This window comes from Atractosteus spatula, chromosome 21, assembly GCF_055471065.1.
Source record: "Atractosteus spatula isolate fAtrSpa1 chromosome 21, fAtrSpa1.hap1, whole genome shotgun sequence".
NCBI classification, from domain to species: domain Eukaryota; kingdom Metazoa; phylum Chordata; class Actinopteri; order Semionotiformes; family Lepisosteidae; genus Atractosteus; species Atractosteus spatula.
The window spans coordinates 808,741-824,080 of record NC_142726.1 but is presented as its reverse complement, the minus strand read 5'-3'; the positions used below and the strand labels follow the sequence as shown (position 1 = coordinate 824,080).

Here is a 15,340-nt window from a genome sequence, read left to right as displayed (position 1 = left end):
TGCCTCTGGAACTCAATGGGCTGCAATTTGCCCTGCAGCAAGACAATGACCCAAAACACACTCAGAGATACAGTATATTTTCGTTTAAATAAACTAACAAGGTAATATTTGAAATACTCACAAGTATATTGAATATTTATTTAAATTTAGTTCATTTTAGACTGTGTTGTGTGCTAAGAAAATCAACCTGTATAAATACAGTGGACTAGAATACAATGACAAGAAGAAGAGTACTGTATCTCTTGCAGGAAGTCTTTGACCATGTTTCATAATTGGAACCAGGCTGCCTTAAACAAGTCATCCTAAACACGAAACAAGAATGAATAGAGACAAACTGAAAGAAAAAAAATATTCTTACTCAAGCCTTTCCTGATAAAGAATGCCTCAAGCTAGATAGTATGATTATTAAGCTGAATTCTGAGAAGCAGGACAATATGACTTTTAGTCATATTTCCAAGCAGTGGCTTTCTGATGCCTCTACTTAAGAAACACAGTCTATAAAGTTTGACAGTATGAATTGCCCGAATGTGTAACAACAAGTTGTGTTGTCAGTTTGTCAGTTTACATTGCTCTTAATCTGACTTGAGATATTACAATCTAAATACAAAATAATTATGATAGGAGCGTGTGAGCTATTTAGATTTTTTTTACTGAAAATTTATTTTAATCACTGAAATTTGCTTAAATCAACACCTGTATCACAACCTCTTAAAGATCATCAGTCAATCTGTGAAAGAGTGAAAAATTCCACAAGGAAACAGTCAACAGCTGTCATTTGTAATATGTCTTTGAAAAACAGTACAGGTGTCTTCAGCATCAAAGACAGCAGCGCATATTATTGGCACACAAGAGATGGAGCTATTACACACAGGGACAGCATCACAGCATGAATAGACTGCCAAATGACTGTACCTCCATGGAGTCTGGGCTCTATCAGGGGACAGGTCTGAAATAAATGTGCATTCACAGCAATGCAACTGGAACATAGATATTATTAACCCAATTATTAACCAAAACTCATGATAGTTTGATCATAATTTAAGTTACATAGTATAAACTATAATTATATAGCTATGTAATTTAAAACATGCGCATTCATGTTTACTGCATAATTTTGATTACTTGATATACAGTAAATATAGCAATGTACTGTAATGTGAATGTAACTTAATTACATTTTACCTTGCATAACTGTAGACGTTTGATAACATCTGCCATTAAAACCTTTGAAAAATACATGCAACACTTGTTCAAAAATGGGAATTGCACGCTATATGGATTAGTCATTAGAGTAATCAATCAGTCAACATCATACTTCCTGTCAAGTACAGTGCTCACACCATAATGTTACAATTCTGCTTCTCACCAGCAAGGACTGAGAAGCTTTTCAAGACTAATGGAGCCAAGTACTCCTGTGTAAGACCTACAGTTATACTGGGACAAAAGTGTACCTTTCAGCAGAACAATGATCTAAATCACAATTTGGGAGAGCTACACAGAGGTGGTTTCTGAATAAGAAGGTGAATGTCCTTAATTGGCCCAGACGAAGTCATAATTTGAATCCTATTGTGAATCTCTGAAAAGGCTTGAAAACTGCCGTACACAAGTGATCCCCAAGCAACTTGAGTGAAGGTAAACAAATATGCCAAAAAATAGGCAAACTTGCTAGCAACAGGTGTGTCAAAAAGTGTGTATTCATCACTTAGTAATTTCACAACGTAAAAAGGTCTGAATACTCTCACAAGACAAGCTATAAACATAGAAACCAAGAACTCTGTCCTTAGAATCTTAACATATTAAACACCTTAATACACCATAAAGAGAGAATCTTCTACTGAATCTAGAAAACAAAATGGATCCTAACCAGGACTAAATCTCCCTCTCTGAATAGAGGTTCACAAATGAAAGGCAATTATTTTCCCTGCTCACAAAATAGGAAATGCATTTTTGGACACATTTTGTATTCCACAACCAATGAAATTAGAATTTGCATATAAATAATACAAAAAAAATATTAAAAAAATGATGAGGCTTAAAAAAGAAAAGCCTTGGTTATATGAACAAATGGGCAGAGGTCAAGAAACACTAAAACTATCATTTCAAAAGAGCTGCTAGTCTCAAAGTGAATGTGGAAGAAAAAGATCAGGATACAGAGAAATACTCTTATTCTATATATATTCTATATCTATAATGTTATCTAGCAAGATCATTGGGTTGACAGAGTGAATGAATGAAAGGACGAAGATGGGTTTTAAAGAAAATTGTTAAAAGGACCAGGTGGCAATAGAGAACAATGATAAGGAAATGAGTAGATTTTAATTTCACATGAAACAAAAAGATGGTAGAAGAGAGTTTGGAGTAAAGGGACAGCATGATAAAAGGACAGAAATGAGCACCAATCCTGTATATTCAACCCAGGAAGACAGGAAGAGTGGGAGAGGGCAGAGGAGAGAATTTAGAGAATCTACAGAGAATTTAGATTTGAAGAAATAGATTCTGTTTGGCAGGGGCAGCAGAAAATGAGATGAGAAATCTGGAAATAAGTAATGTAAGAGAGAAACAGAGCACTGAAATAGCAGAAAGGCAAAAGATAAAAGAAAAACTTTTCAGGAGTAATACGATCAAAAGGGGGGAGAGGGTGGGGCACCTGTCAGGTAGACTTAGTAGTCTAGTCTTGTTGCCCAAGGGGCTTCATGATTTGGGTTGTGCTGCTACTGCTGGCGCTTGCTGCTGGTGCTGAAACCTGCACCTGAGGTATCTAATTAGGGTTACACACCTGTGTTCAAGGATACACTTAGTCAATTGCTCATAATACCTAAGAGTGAGTAGCTCTAGATTTGATCAATTTACTAAGGCCATTAAAAATAATTCTACAAAGTATAAAGAACATCTGAAATTCGTTATATATTTTTATTTTTTTAAATGTTGAACAGAACCAAACCAGCAACATGTAAATTTATGGCAGATTTTAATACTGAACACACTAGAATTGATACACAGATGTGGTATTAACTGCAGACATTGGTGTTAAATGTAGGGACTTTAAAAATGTAACAGCAGACTATCCCATGGGTATGTGAGATGGAGCTCTGATAGTAGCTGCCTGAGCATTGGTCCCTTGAGAAAGTCTGCTCAATGAGGAAGCTATTCACTGGGGTTCTGGATGACAATCAACAGGTATTCTTTGTCTAAAATGGAAAAAAAGAGAGAAGAAAAAACAACTGACAAACCTGGTCTTTTGCAGTAGACATTTAGTGTACCAGTAAGCAAGAAATAGTCTGAAATGAGTAATGAAGGAAACAAATACAAAATACAAGACTTGTATTTAACAGTAAAAATAACTATACTGGTATGATCAGTTTACTTATTTTTTTTACAGATTTTCTCTATTAGGAAGCAGACTATACCAAAATAATATATACAGTGTAGTATAAAGACAATTCTCCTTCACCTCTCAGACTGAATAATCAGAGGCTACATTAATTATATCTAAACAAACATTATGTTACAAAAGTGTTACTATGATATGACTAAAAGTTGTAGTAGTAAAAATAAGAAATGTTAACTACATAATGAATCTTACCTGGTGCAACCATAATTTCATGTTTCTTTGATCTGACCCTCAGAAAGGTTAGATCATTCTGAGGGTCAATATCTCTTACTGTGCTTCTGGCTTTCATTGTGAGCTGGTGTAGCAGTCCAGCATACTGCACAGTGGTGGAATTATCTAAAGTGGTTCTGATTGGAATTCCTGAAAAACAACAAGTGGGAGACATTCACAACCTTAAATGGGAACTGCAGTCTCAGACAGGTTATTAAATCTTGATAACAAATTAATTGACGGTATATATGAATTTGACAAATTCTGAATTAAGTACAAAGTTGAACTTTGTGAAAGTACTGTAAGTTGCTATGTTGTCACAAGCCCCTGGTCTCACCACAGGCGAGAGTACGAGTTTGCAAGAATTGCGACATGAAGTGGCCCTTCTTGCTCACTAGTCGCTGTAATAACTAATGTAATGCAATGAATGAGCAAATAAGTACAAGTTGTGTTGCAGACGTTTCGCAGCAGAAATGTTCCAACGTGATCTGCATGCAGAGTTAACAAGTGAGTTGCATATATTGGCAAACCTGTCTCGAAGTCAAGAGCAATATTTCTACTGGATTGAAAGAGATGTATTCACAAGCCTGTTGTTTACAGTGTAATAGAGCTGCTTCACCGGAAGTCACCGGAAGTTTTGTTGTCTGAATCGCAGAATATGGCATGGTGCACACCTGGAAATTTAATCTATTTTGTGATGTAAATTGGACGTTTTACAAATTCCACAATTTTGTGCATTTATGTGAAGTTATGTAAAAAGTGTCAATTTTACTTTTATTGTGGTTTGAAATAAGTTAATCAATGCTGATGCTTTCAAACCCCAAAATATAAAAATAGTGTTGCAGCTCCCCTTTAATTAGAAGTTTAAGTGCTTAGTAACATGAGCACTCTGCAATATACAAAAAACATCTGAGGAAAACAAAACTGAAACAGCGACAAACAGAATATCGTCACATTTTGGGACTCATTACTCTGCAAAGTAGTAGTCCATTTTTTTTTAATTTGGTTTACAATGAAAAGAAAAGACACACTGGTATATACAAAATACTACAGTAGCAGGCATTACTTGTCCAGAATATTATTTTCTGACAATGTTAAAACACGTCATTAAAAATAAACCTGTTACCTTCTGCATTCACAACTATTGTCCCAATAACTCCCTTGTGTGACTGAATTCTTTTCAGAGTCTCTTCTACTTCTGCCTGTTAAGAAATATGATTAAAAGGATAACAAGACATAACATTTTTATTTTAACATTATACTGACATAAACACTGTACAGACGTGTAGTTAAAGGTAATAATAGTCACCTAAAGTAAGGGTTTTTAGACTATTTTCGGTATTTGTATACTGTTTTTAATACGTAGTGACGAAAAAAACATTCACCTTGAAAATTCATACACGAAGCATTTAGATTGAGATTTTGCAAGAACCTTCATTTCGCGTCAGTTATTAGCTACTGGAACCTCTTAACTTATTTTTACTTATGACCTGTCGCTACATTACTGAATACAAAACATACAAACTTAACATATAATGCTAATATATCGTGGGCTAGACCGCAAATCAACATTGCATTTAAAAGGTTTTGTAAGCTCTCTTTATCGGTTACCGGTGTCGTACTCAAACCTAAATTACAACCCTAATGCACTCAGCTAGCATAAAACGTGAAAATACCAAACAACCCAATCAAATATAAGAGGTATTTCTTTATAGAAGACAGTATATAAAAGAAGAGCTACAGTTACCATTATTATACGTTCTGGTAATACTGCACTGCACGAATTTCTGTAGCAACCATACACAACTCCTTCCGCTTTGCTTAGCTGTTGCTAAGAGGAAGCGGAAATGCCGTAATTTTGTTGTGGCCAATAGGAGAAAGCTTTGCAAAGAGGCGGGTCTTGTATGGATTTAATAACAAGGTGGTAAATGGTTAAACAATGCTCTCTAAAAGTACTGGGATACCAAAGTCAGAACTGTTTTACAGACAGGGAGTTTGTAATTATGAGGTTAATTTACACGAATTACAGTATAATATGTTTTATTTTTATGCAATTTCTTGCATTCGTATGATCATAAGAGAGCAATAACATTCTTTGTGTTCAACCCAATAATTTTAAGTGACCATATGTAGTGACACGATCACTTTCAGTAAATTCGAAGTATAAAAGTCAATTTTTGGTTTCATACACTTCTGAAACAATGACCCGTAAGAAATCTGTGACCTAGAGAGCTCACCAAATTGTTCAATTGGTTTTAAATCTTGGGATTGACTTGGCCAATCTTAAAGTTTCTTCTTCCTATGAATTCATTGTTTACAAGTTGGTCTTGCTGAACGGCAAAGCATCACGCAGATCGAATCATTTTCTTTAAACAGACAAGGATATTTCAGTTAACTTTACACTCATTAATTACGCCTTCGATATTGGATACAGACCTAGAGAATCATGAGTTACATACGTTATTAGGAATTTATACAAAAGACAGCAGAGCACTGCAAAATCAGATTAAAGTAGCCTTTATTTAATGTGTAGTTAATGTTTAGGGGACAAAATCCAGCATTTAAACAAAATATGTAAGTTTTCAACATGCTATGTGTTAAGAGAAGAAGGAAAGCCATTATTATGCAATTTAAAAGCCGAGAATAAGCATGCATAGCGTCTGATTAAGACGATGAACATGAGTTGCCAAAGCACACCTGTACTGCATCTTGACTTTAATAGTTCAGGTGGGTAGCTGCGTCAGAACGCGTAGGCTGCAAAGGAACAAGTCATTGTTTTAGTTCTTCACACCCGAAGAAGGCTCCACAGCCGAAACTTTGTGTTTTCTTCTCTTTTCAGCTGGAATAAACCCTTAACGTGTTCCTTTGCAGCCCACTACTCGAGAAAGGTATTATACGACAACTGTGCTATCGCGTGAGCACATAAAGTACGTGAGAATTACTAAGTCATAATTACCAGATAATTTTCTCGTAATTACGAGATAAGGGTGAGGATTTTTTTTTGCCTTGGTGGCAGCAATGCAATTCCGTATGGAATAAACCTTTTCTGTTTTTTTTTAGGTAGGTTGCTTACAGAGTAATGTATGTTTTAATTTCATGTGTTAGAGAAACAACCAGAACGTTAAATACAAAAAAGTACACACTCCTCACATCCATTTAATAACAGTTTCAGAACTATGAGGCAGTTTCTGTGACTTACGTTTGCCTTTGTCAAAAGAAGCAAGGCAAAATTCCTCTGTGAGAGTCTGCACACGCGGACCTCTTGCAGTGAGAGAAGACGAGTTCGCCTCTGTGTTAGCACACCTGATGCGCACAGGACACCTGGTGTTGTAGCGAAGGACTGCATCTCCCAGGTCCCCTTGCGCGCACGCCGCACGCATTAATCCCGGAAGTGCTGTCTGCATTGTACACAGAAAAATATCAGTGCTCTGCAGATAGTGTATTGTGACAGTCCTGAACACAGCACACACACGTTTCAGTTTACCTAAGAGTTTTGTTCACCTCATATTGTTCGCGAGGTTGCAGACAACCCCACAATAAGGCAGCATGGCAGCTCTAAAATTCGCAGGTTTGGATGACACTGACAGTGAGGACGAGCTACCACCAGGCTGGGAAGAGAGAAACACAAAGGATGGATGGGTTTACTATGCCAAGTAAGGGAGGAATAAAGAAAAGTAATTTTGTGCGGTATCATGATTGCGAAAGGCATTAGTGATGAGTCAGGGGGACTCTCGGATTCCACCATAATATTTGTGAAAACTCTTCATGTGTACTAATAGTTTATGCAAACATGCACTGATGTAATTACGAAGTGCCGGCGCTGCCAACAGTAAATTAAGAGGAAAAAAAGTAACACAAAAACAATACGACTATACTCATTCACATTTCTGTTTTTTTAACAAAGACTGAAATTCCTTCTTTGTGTAAACAGCGCAGCACTTTTCATTTTACTGTGACTCGGACACTATACATTCCTGTGTATTTTCTGAGCCTGTTTCACACAGCACTTGGTGACACCTGCTTAAACGTAAAATAAGAAAAGTTTGATAGTAGTTTTATTTAGCCTTTTTAATCTGTATTCATAAGAAGAATAAAGTCATTGTTTCCCATTAAACCAGATGTAAAACCAGTGGTTTGATAACTAGTTGTATTCTAAACAAAAATGTAGGCCTGTTGTACAATGTGAATTGTTCTTTTTCTTGAATCCTATGTTTTAGGTATAACAAAATATGTAATACAAATCTAAGCACCAATAAAGAACTTAGCTCTGTTTGATGAATATATTTGTTTAGAGTTACTGTATCCATAAATATTAATTTTCAAAAAGCTTAGTTTTTCTTTTATCCACCAGCCTAGCATAAAAAGAAAAGGATTTAGTTAAAACTGAAATTACAAATATATTCCTGTTCATGTCATGGGGGATATAGGAAATAAGAGATGTGAGAAATAAAACACTAAACCACAGACGTCTTCCTTCTAAGGATGGTAAAAGTTGCCTAAACAACCTGGCATTTGTTGTTTTACCCAGGATGGGATTGGAAGATTAAAAGTGATGTTTTGACAATACAGACTGATTCCCCTGTGTTTGACATGACACTAATTTCTTTACTCACTGTGCATGTGTCTCACACAGCCATGAGGAGATGAAGACCCAGTGGGAACATCCAAAGACTGGAAAGAGGCGACGAGTAGCTGGAGGTGGGTGTCTGGAAGACCTGGGAAAACCAGTGACTAAATTATTGTTCACTGGGAATAACAACACCCCAGGAGTAAGGCCACAGGACAAGGAGGCTGGGACCCTGGCAGCTGGGCTGGAGGAGGGAAAGGCACATGTGAAAGAGAGATGGGGCTGACATATACAGTACATATCGTATTGAGATTTTTTTATTTTGAGGAAATGAGATCAAGAATGATTGTGATTTAGGACAGCTGACGCTAATTGAACTCAGCTGCTGTTAGCCCTCCTGAGTCTTTGTTGTAAACTCCATAAATTAATAGGATCAGTTCATACATTATGTAACCTTTCTAATACTTGTTGGGCACTAAACTGTCATTTTGTATTTTATTTCAAAATTGTTTCCTTTTTAGTTTTTTCAAATATGTGTTGCCTTACATACAGTACTGTGAATTCCAAATTGCTTCAAATTAATTACGCATTCAAATTTACTATGACTAACAATTTTACTGTGACTAAAACACTCAAATATTTCCAATACACTTAAATCTTGGGTGTTCTTAGGGAGAAATAATTTAGTTTAAGTTTCAGTTTAGAACTTGAACTTGGATACAAATGTAACTTTTGTTTAACAAAAAACAAAAACGTATTAATGGACTATATATCATTTACTGTTTATACTGTAGTTTATATCCCATAAATAAGTAAAAAACAAGTTGTAATATTATCAATATTTGATAGTGCAAAACAAATCTGTCCAAAATAATTGAATATTTTGACATATATATATAACATTACATCTTAGCAATCTGCATTTTGCTTGTCTTTGATAATGGAGAACTACATTACATGTAGACTTTTAATAGTTACAGGCACTTCTTATTGGGGATTTTTGACCATTTATTCATGCAGAACTTTTCCATCTCCTTCAGATTAAGTGACTTGTGAACTGCTTTCTTTAGTTCTTACCACAAATATTGCTGTTGGACTAAGGTCTGGAGACTGTGATGGCCAATAAGAACATTGACTTTATGCTCCCTTAGTCATTTGGCAGTAATTTTGAAGGGGCTGTATGCTTTGGGTTGTTATCCTGCTGCAAAGAACAGACATGAGTTTCTTAGAAGAGGGACCCAGATTTTTTAATAAAATATTTTTGTATAATTTGGAATACATTCATGTTTCTAATCTAAGAAGGGCACCAAGGCCGAATGATGCATAACAGTCACACCTCCAAATTCCATACCACAGAATGGGTGATACTCTTTCTCAACATGACCTTCACTTTCTTCGCTGTTATTATTTCTGGTGAGACTGTAGAAAACTTGATTTGTGTTAGATCCATGTGCATCGTGTGGTCACATTTGTCTTGGGAGTAGGTGAAGAACATATGAACAGTTACAATTGAGAGGCCCTTCTGTGTCACACGTGTGTCCTCTGGTTTGTGCTTGAGGGGTTTACAATTGAGGGCATTAGGCATGGGCAGAGAGTCATCTTCTGGCAGCTATGTTTTTTGTGTTATATGTTTTTAGCTGGAAATTGATATAAAATCTTCACAAGTAAAGAAAAAATCTGCAATCATTTTGGACAGCTTTGTTTTGGAATATCCAGTACTTTCCTGGTTCTAATCCCAGGTGGAACACTGGTACTGCACCTTTGAACAAGGCACTTAAATCTAATTAACTCAGTAAAATGCCCAGCTGCATACATGGTTACAAATGTAAATACACTGTCAGCCAAATTAACAATAATGATGATAACACACTGTTAGATATTGTTTTCACTCTTCTCTGTGCACCATAGGCATTGCATTTTAAAACGTGCTGTATCCACAGTTTTTGTTTCGGTAGGCCATATTTCTTGCTCTCATTGAATATTTCTACTACTTTTTTTTACTGTATTTGAATTATTTTTTAATGTGTATATATTACATATTTTACAAATCACTCTCGATAAGGGCATCTACAACACAAAAAATGAAATCAGAATGATGGTTTAAGTTTGTCTTATAATTATTCTATTTTTTCATATTTGTTTAAATTTATTTCTGATTTAAACTCTTTTCAGATCTGCCGTATGGATGGGAACAAGAAACTGATGACAAAGGTCAAGTTTTCTATGTTGAGTGAGTATTTTGTATAAAAACACACTGGGCTACACCTTCAACACCTTTCAAAGGAAAGTCAACACCTTTCCTTTGCCTTCTTTTGACTCGTGCTGGTGTATCTAATGATAAGCTTGAATAGCAGTTGAAGAGGCTGTTCAACACATTTGGTCTGAGGACCTGGATGTTAGGTTGGAGAGCTGTATTGTTTTAAACACTGCCTGGTATTTCTTTGTCTGGAGGAATCTGATGTCATGCAAAATTTGAAGTGATGACGAAATCAGGTTGAAAGACTGAAAATCTATAAGATGTTATAAGTACCCCTTTAACACACAACTGATTGTATTACTCACAGAAGAACCTTGCTTTATGAAAAAATGTGATTTAGTTTTATTTTTTATTTTTTAAGCATAAAACATTAATGAGCATCTTATTTTCTGTGCTAGTTTATATTTTGGCTTATATTCATGTTTCCTTTATTAATTATTGCCATTGTGGTATGGGAATGAGGGAAATGAACAAAAAAAGGGAATTAACAAAAATGCTCGTTTTAAATCTGAATCTAAGGTTTATCATGAACACAGTACTCCTTGTTTTGGAAGTGTTTATGTGGTAAGTTATGCATAAATTTACAATGACTGCCATAGAGCGTCGCGTCTGCAACAATCCTTACCTTTTTTTTTACCTGGGACATCTGTATGATTTCAGGCACTAATCAGTGATACAAAGCTAAATAGCTAAAATGTATTAAGTATTGCTTCATTGTTCCTTAAATCTTAAAAAACAATTGCTAAGAAAACTAATGGACGAAGAAGTAGTGGATTTCTGTAATGTCATCGCAGTGTAAACTACCTGAAACCAATCATTTTTTAAGAGGCTCGAAGTGTGGGAGTGTTAGTGTTGGTTTACCTGAAGAATACCCCAGTACTGCAGAGTCCAATGTCTGAAATGCACCTGTCTCTTGCTCACACTGCACAGCCACATAAACAAACGTACCACCTACTTCGACCCTCGTCTGGCCTTCACAGTGGAGGATGTGGAGGAGCAGCCCAGCATCAAGCAGAGATACGACGGCAACACTTCAGCTCTGGAGATCCTGCAGGGACGCGACCTCTCGGGGAAGGTGGCTGTCGTTACTGGAGCCAATGCTGGGATTGGTGAGTGCTCCTCCATGCTCAAGAATATACGAATGGGTGATGGCGGTCATGTGGCTACCTGGCTTGATCGTTTGCTAATAGCTTGTGGATCTGCAGCTCCTGGCTGTTTGTTAAAGACAAGAAGAAGAAACTGCTGTCTGTGTTACTGATCTGATACTTTTTACAGTTTCAGTGGCTTCTAGATGTATGTCTTCAGTCCTACGAAAACCACAGCCAGCACCAAAAAAAACATTTTTTTGCATATATTTCTCAGTGAATGGCTTTAAAAAAACGTGGTAGAGTAGTGGGAGATTATTAAATATACTGGGACTCTCTGGTATCAGAGAGCCCAACTTAAAACCCTTAACTGTTTAGGAGGAGGGAGCGAACGCCCCTCTGGGGGGTGGCGCCTCCGCTGAGCTCATGCCCCCTCCGGAGCGGCCAGAGACTCCCTGTGCCAGGGCCTGGCATGCCGGCCTCAAGGTCTTCCTGTTAGATGGCAGTTAGGGGGGAGGAGGCCGCTACAATAACTTTACAGTTAATCACATTTATAAAACATTAGATTAATAATGAATTGCATTTATATGGTGCAGTTCATCCAGAAAGATCCTGAAGCACTTTACACGTATAAGAGTGGACCAATTTCATTCATCACAGTACCTGGGTTTCACCCGCTTCATTAGCGTATTAAACAGAAGAAGAAAAAACGTTTATAGTACAAGATGGAATGGTAGTTATATTTTTTCTTTTCAGCTAAAAAATGCATGTTTTTTCCTAAAAGCCTTTACAAAAACCCTGAACTTCCCATGGGAAGAGGCTGAATACAGTTCTGTATTTTCATAATTTATCCACTAAGGGGCGTTATTGGATTGAAAATGCCACTGAAATATCTGCAAATCTTATAAATGCATTGGCCATATTGAATTTGGTATCATTATTAACAATAAAATTTTAATTCAATATTTTTCACTTCTTGTAATGCAACTTTATTATTCTCATATTAGTTTAATTGTTTATTGCAATACTTGTTTAAAAAAACAGTAAGAACAAGCTCTGGCACTATATTTTGCTTAAATTATTATTTGTACTGTAAATCAAAATGAAAATTACTATGTAAAATTGAAAATACATTAATGACAGCTTTGTGTAGAATGTATTCCTCACTTTACTGAAGATAAAACCCTCTAGCGTTTTGCGTGTTGTCCTATGGTGCATCTCACACTATCAATTAATCCACATGCATCCACAAGAGGGCAGACAAACTCTTTCAAAATTAATGTCCTCATGTCTTTTTCTGTGCACCTACACTGAAATGTTTATCTATATACAGTCAACAGTCATATAGCTATGCATGTGCAAAGAGGAATATTTGTCCATAGCTGGATCACTTCAGATCTCCTCATTAAATAATAGCTGAAGTTACATTTGACTTGCTTGTAGTCATTTCATTTGCTTTGGGCATTTAATATGAAATGTGCAGCAACAGCTACCTTTCGTTTTCTTCTTTGACATTTTGAATGGCCTTTTTACTAAAACATGTGTAGAAGTTTAACTTTGACTCATTGTTTAATTTTTCCACTGAATTCCACACACAATTCAGGAAAGCCTATGTCTTCTCACATTTGTTTTTACATTTTATTGCAAATTAGTCTACAGTCCAAAAGGTCTTGAAAACAGCACTTAATTCTATTTATCATCTAAGAAAATAAAGGTTTAACGTGTTTGGTGGAGGGTACTATTTCGGTAGACTTCAATTTTGTTTGCCTCCTTCTTAGTCTGAAAAATATAAAGTCCCACTTATTTAAAATTTAATTGCTGGAATTGAAATAGATGATGCCTTAAAAGCCTTTTCCTGCCTCTTTTCTTTTTTTAAACACACCTGCTTTCCAATAGTAGTCTGATACACCTGCATTGATTGTGCAGTTCTTCTGACCCTATCCAGTGCCTCCCATCTGTTCCCATTAGCAGCAGTTCTCCTGTGCTTTCCTGAATTCTTTCTATTGAACTCACAGAAAGTTATTTACTGTTGCTGAGCATGTTCTGTTATTTGCTCTTAAAGCACTAATGTCACTAGTGCACTGCAGGCGCCACTTCTAAATCTACTCCAATGTTTATGTTGTCTCGGAGAAAAGAGCATTTCTGTGCTAATGATTCCTGCCTTCATAGAGAGTTCAAGGAAGCAATTATTGTTATGCTTTTCAAAGAATTTTAGATTTTCCGATTATGATGTGTATGTTATATGGAGTACCTATACACTAATGGGCAAGAGTCTTAGACATCTTAGAAACCAGGATTACAATGTATGCACTGTATGAGTATCAACAATTAAAATCAAAGCTCACTTGACTAGTGGATTTTATACATATAACAACTTGAACTGTTGTTAATAAAGCTCAGTTCTGGGGAGAGAAAACTAAGTTTTTTATCTGCCACTCTTTTATTTACATTGATCAAAAGCTTTCAAAACATTAGTGTAAAAACTCAAGATAAACTATACAGGAGCAATTAATATGAAGTAAGCTAATAAATCACATTTAATAATTAAAAAAATAAATCTGGGTAAAATACACCACAAAGTTGTTTTTTATATAAACAAGAAAAAAACATAGTGAAAAGAATAGAATAATGCAAAATGTCTAAGGCTTTTGTACACCTCACCTTCTCGTGATGTTCCATGTTGTTTAATTTTAGCTTGTGTACACATTTTTAAATGAATATTTTTAATTGAAACGTGGCTGCACAACCACATTTTTGGGTGAAAGTTGTCATATGTCGGCAAAAACAGCAAAACTAAAAACTTTTGATGTGAACATAAGGCTCTGTATATCGTTCATGGGATACATACAGGGTTCGCCGTATTGGGCATGTCTCTGTGTGCACTGAGAGGCCAAGGCACTGTAGAGGTCACAGTGTTATACGCAGTATGTGGTGATTATGGAATCCAATGCAGGTGTCATGCTATTGTTGACTGACACGTTGTTTGAAAATAAAGACTGATTGGACCATGCTCTTGGTTACGCTTTGTAAAACATTCAGATTGGTACAGCTGATCTACACACCATTTAGTTGAATTAAAAATGCTGCAAATGACTTTGTGGGACAATGGAAATGTGCAGCTACTGACCTTTAGCTTTGAAACTACAGTAGTTTCATTGGTATAGTATTAAAATAAAATGTATTAAAAATTAAAAAATATTAAAAATAGTATTAAAAAATAATGTATTTATTCGGTAAATAAAAAATATGGTGGCGTGTGGAACTTTGTGCTGTACATGCAAACATTTTTAATTTATTTTTAGTTTTTAAAAACCTTTGTAATTTTTCTTTTTCTCAGCTTTTTAGATGTTTTTTTAAATGGGTTTTTGGGGTGTTAACCTCTGTGTCCTTGTCCCACTCTAGTCTTACACCATCTAGACTCCTTGTACTTCTCTCTTAGTTGAATTGCTGAAGTAACTTCTCACTTCTCCACTTAATCTGCTGAGTAGAGGGGCTGCTGTTGCTTTATAATGGCTGCCACATGTCATTCAGGTGGGCGCCTCAGTCTTGTGGATGATGTGGGGTCCCTGCTATATGTAAAGCACTCTGGAATTCTTTGCAATGAAAAGCACAACATAAATGCTATTGATTAATCAAATTTAGCAGGAATGAATAGTGTTACAATTGAACAATTGCATACAGTTATATACAATTGAAATTTTGTTGTTGGTATGTAAGTGCTAGCCCTGATTCATTCAGTCATTAATTAGAGTTTTACTGGAAACTACACCCACATTGCCCTGTGCTTCTGAAACCTGGAAACATTCCACATCGACACTACATGATCTGAA

At 35.9% G+C, this 15,340-nt stretch overlaps 2 protein-coding genes across 2 annotated transcripts in view; one reads left to right on the top strand and one right to left on the bottom strand.

Moving 5' to 3' along the window:
* Positions 1 to 2,899: 2,899 nt before the first annotated feature.
* LOC148816933 (dynein light chain roadblock-type 2) lies at positions 2,900 to 6,947 on the bottom strand. Its single transcript, XM_088939143.1, has 4 exons — positions 6,801 to 6,947; positions 4,728 to 4,803; positions 3,584 to 3,751; positions 2,900 to 3,188 (listed from the first exon to the last, which is right to left on the bottom strand). Exons 1-4 carry the CDS (start codon positions 6,945 to 6,947, stop codon positions 3,145 to 3,147), a joined length of 435 nt encoding a protein of 144 aa, XP_088795269.1. The 3' UTR covers positions 2,900 to 3,144.
* Positions 6,948 to 7,010: 63 nt separating this feature from the next.
* wwox (WW domain containing oxidoreductase) overlaps positions 7,011 to 15,340 on the top strand; it is a 381,937-nt gene continuing 373,607 nt past the window's right edge. Inside the window, exons 1-4 of the mRNA XM_088938904.1 lie at positions 7,011 to 7,254; positions 8,235 to 8,299; positions 10,341 to 10,398; positions 11,356 to 11,534. Coding sequence (XP_088795030.1) covers positions 7,148 to 7,254; positions 8,235 to 8,299; positions 10,341 to 10,398; positions 11,356 to 11,534 — 409 coding nt within the window. The 5' untranslated portion in view covers positions 7,011 to 7,147. The remainder of the gene's footprint in view (positions 7,255 to 8,234; positions 8,300 to 10,340; positions 10,399 to 11,355; positions 11,535 to 15,340) is intronic.

Coding starts and splice junctions, on each gene's coding strand:
- LOC148816933 (XM_088939143.1), bottom strand. CDS start 6,947: ATGCAGTCCTTCGCTACAACACCAGGTGTCCTGTGCGCATCAGGTGTG. Junction 4,804..6,800: donor TTCTTTTGACAAAGGCAAAC/GTAAGTCACAGA, acceptor ATTTCTTAACAG/GCAGAAGTAGAAGAGACTCT. Junction 3,189..3,583: donor TGAAATTATGGTTGCACCAG/GTAAGATTCATT, acceptor TTTCCATTTTAG/ACAAAGAATACCTGTTGATT.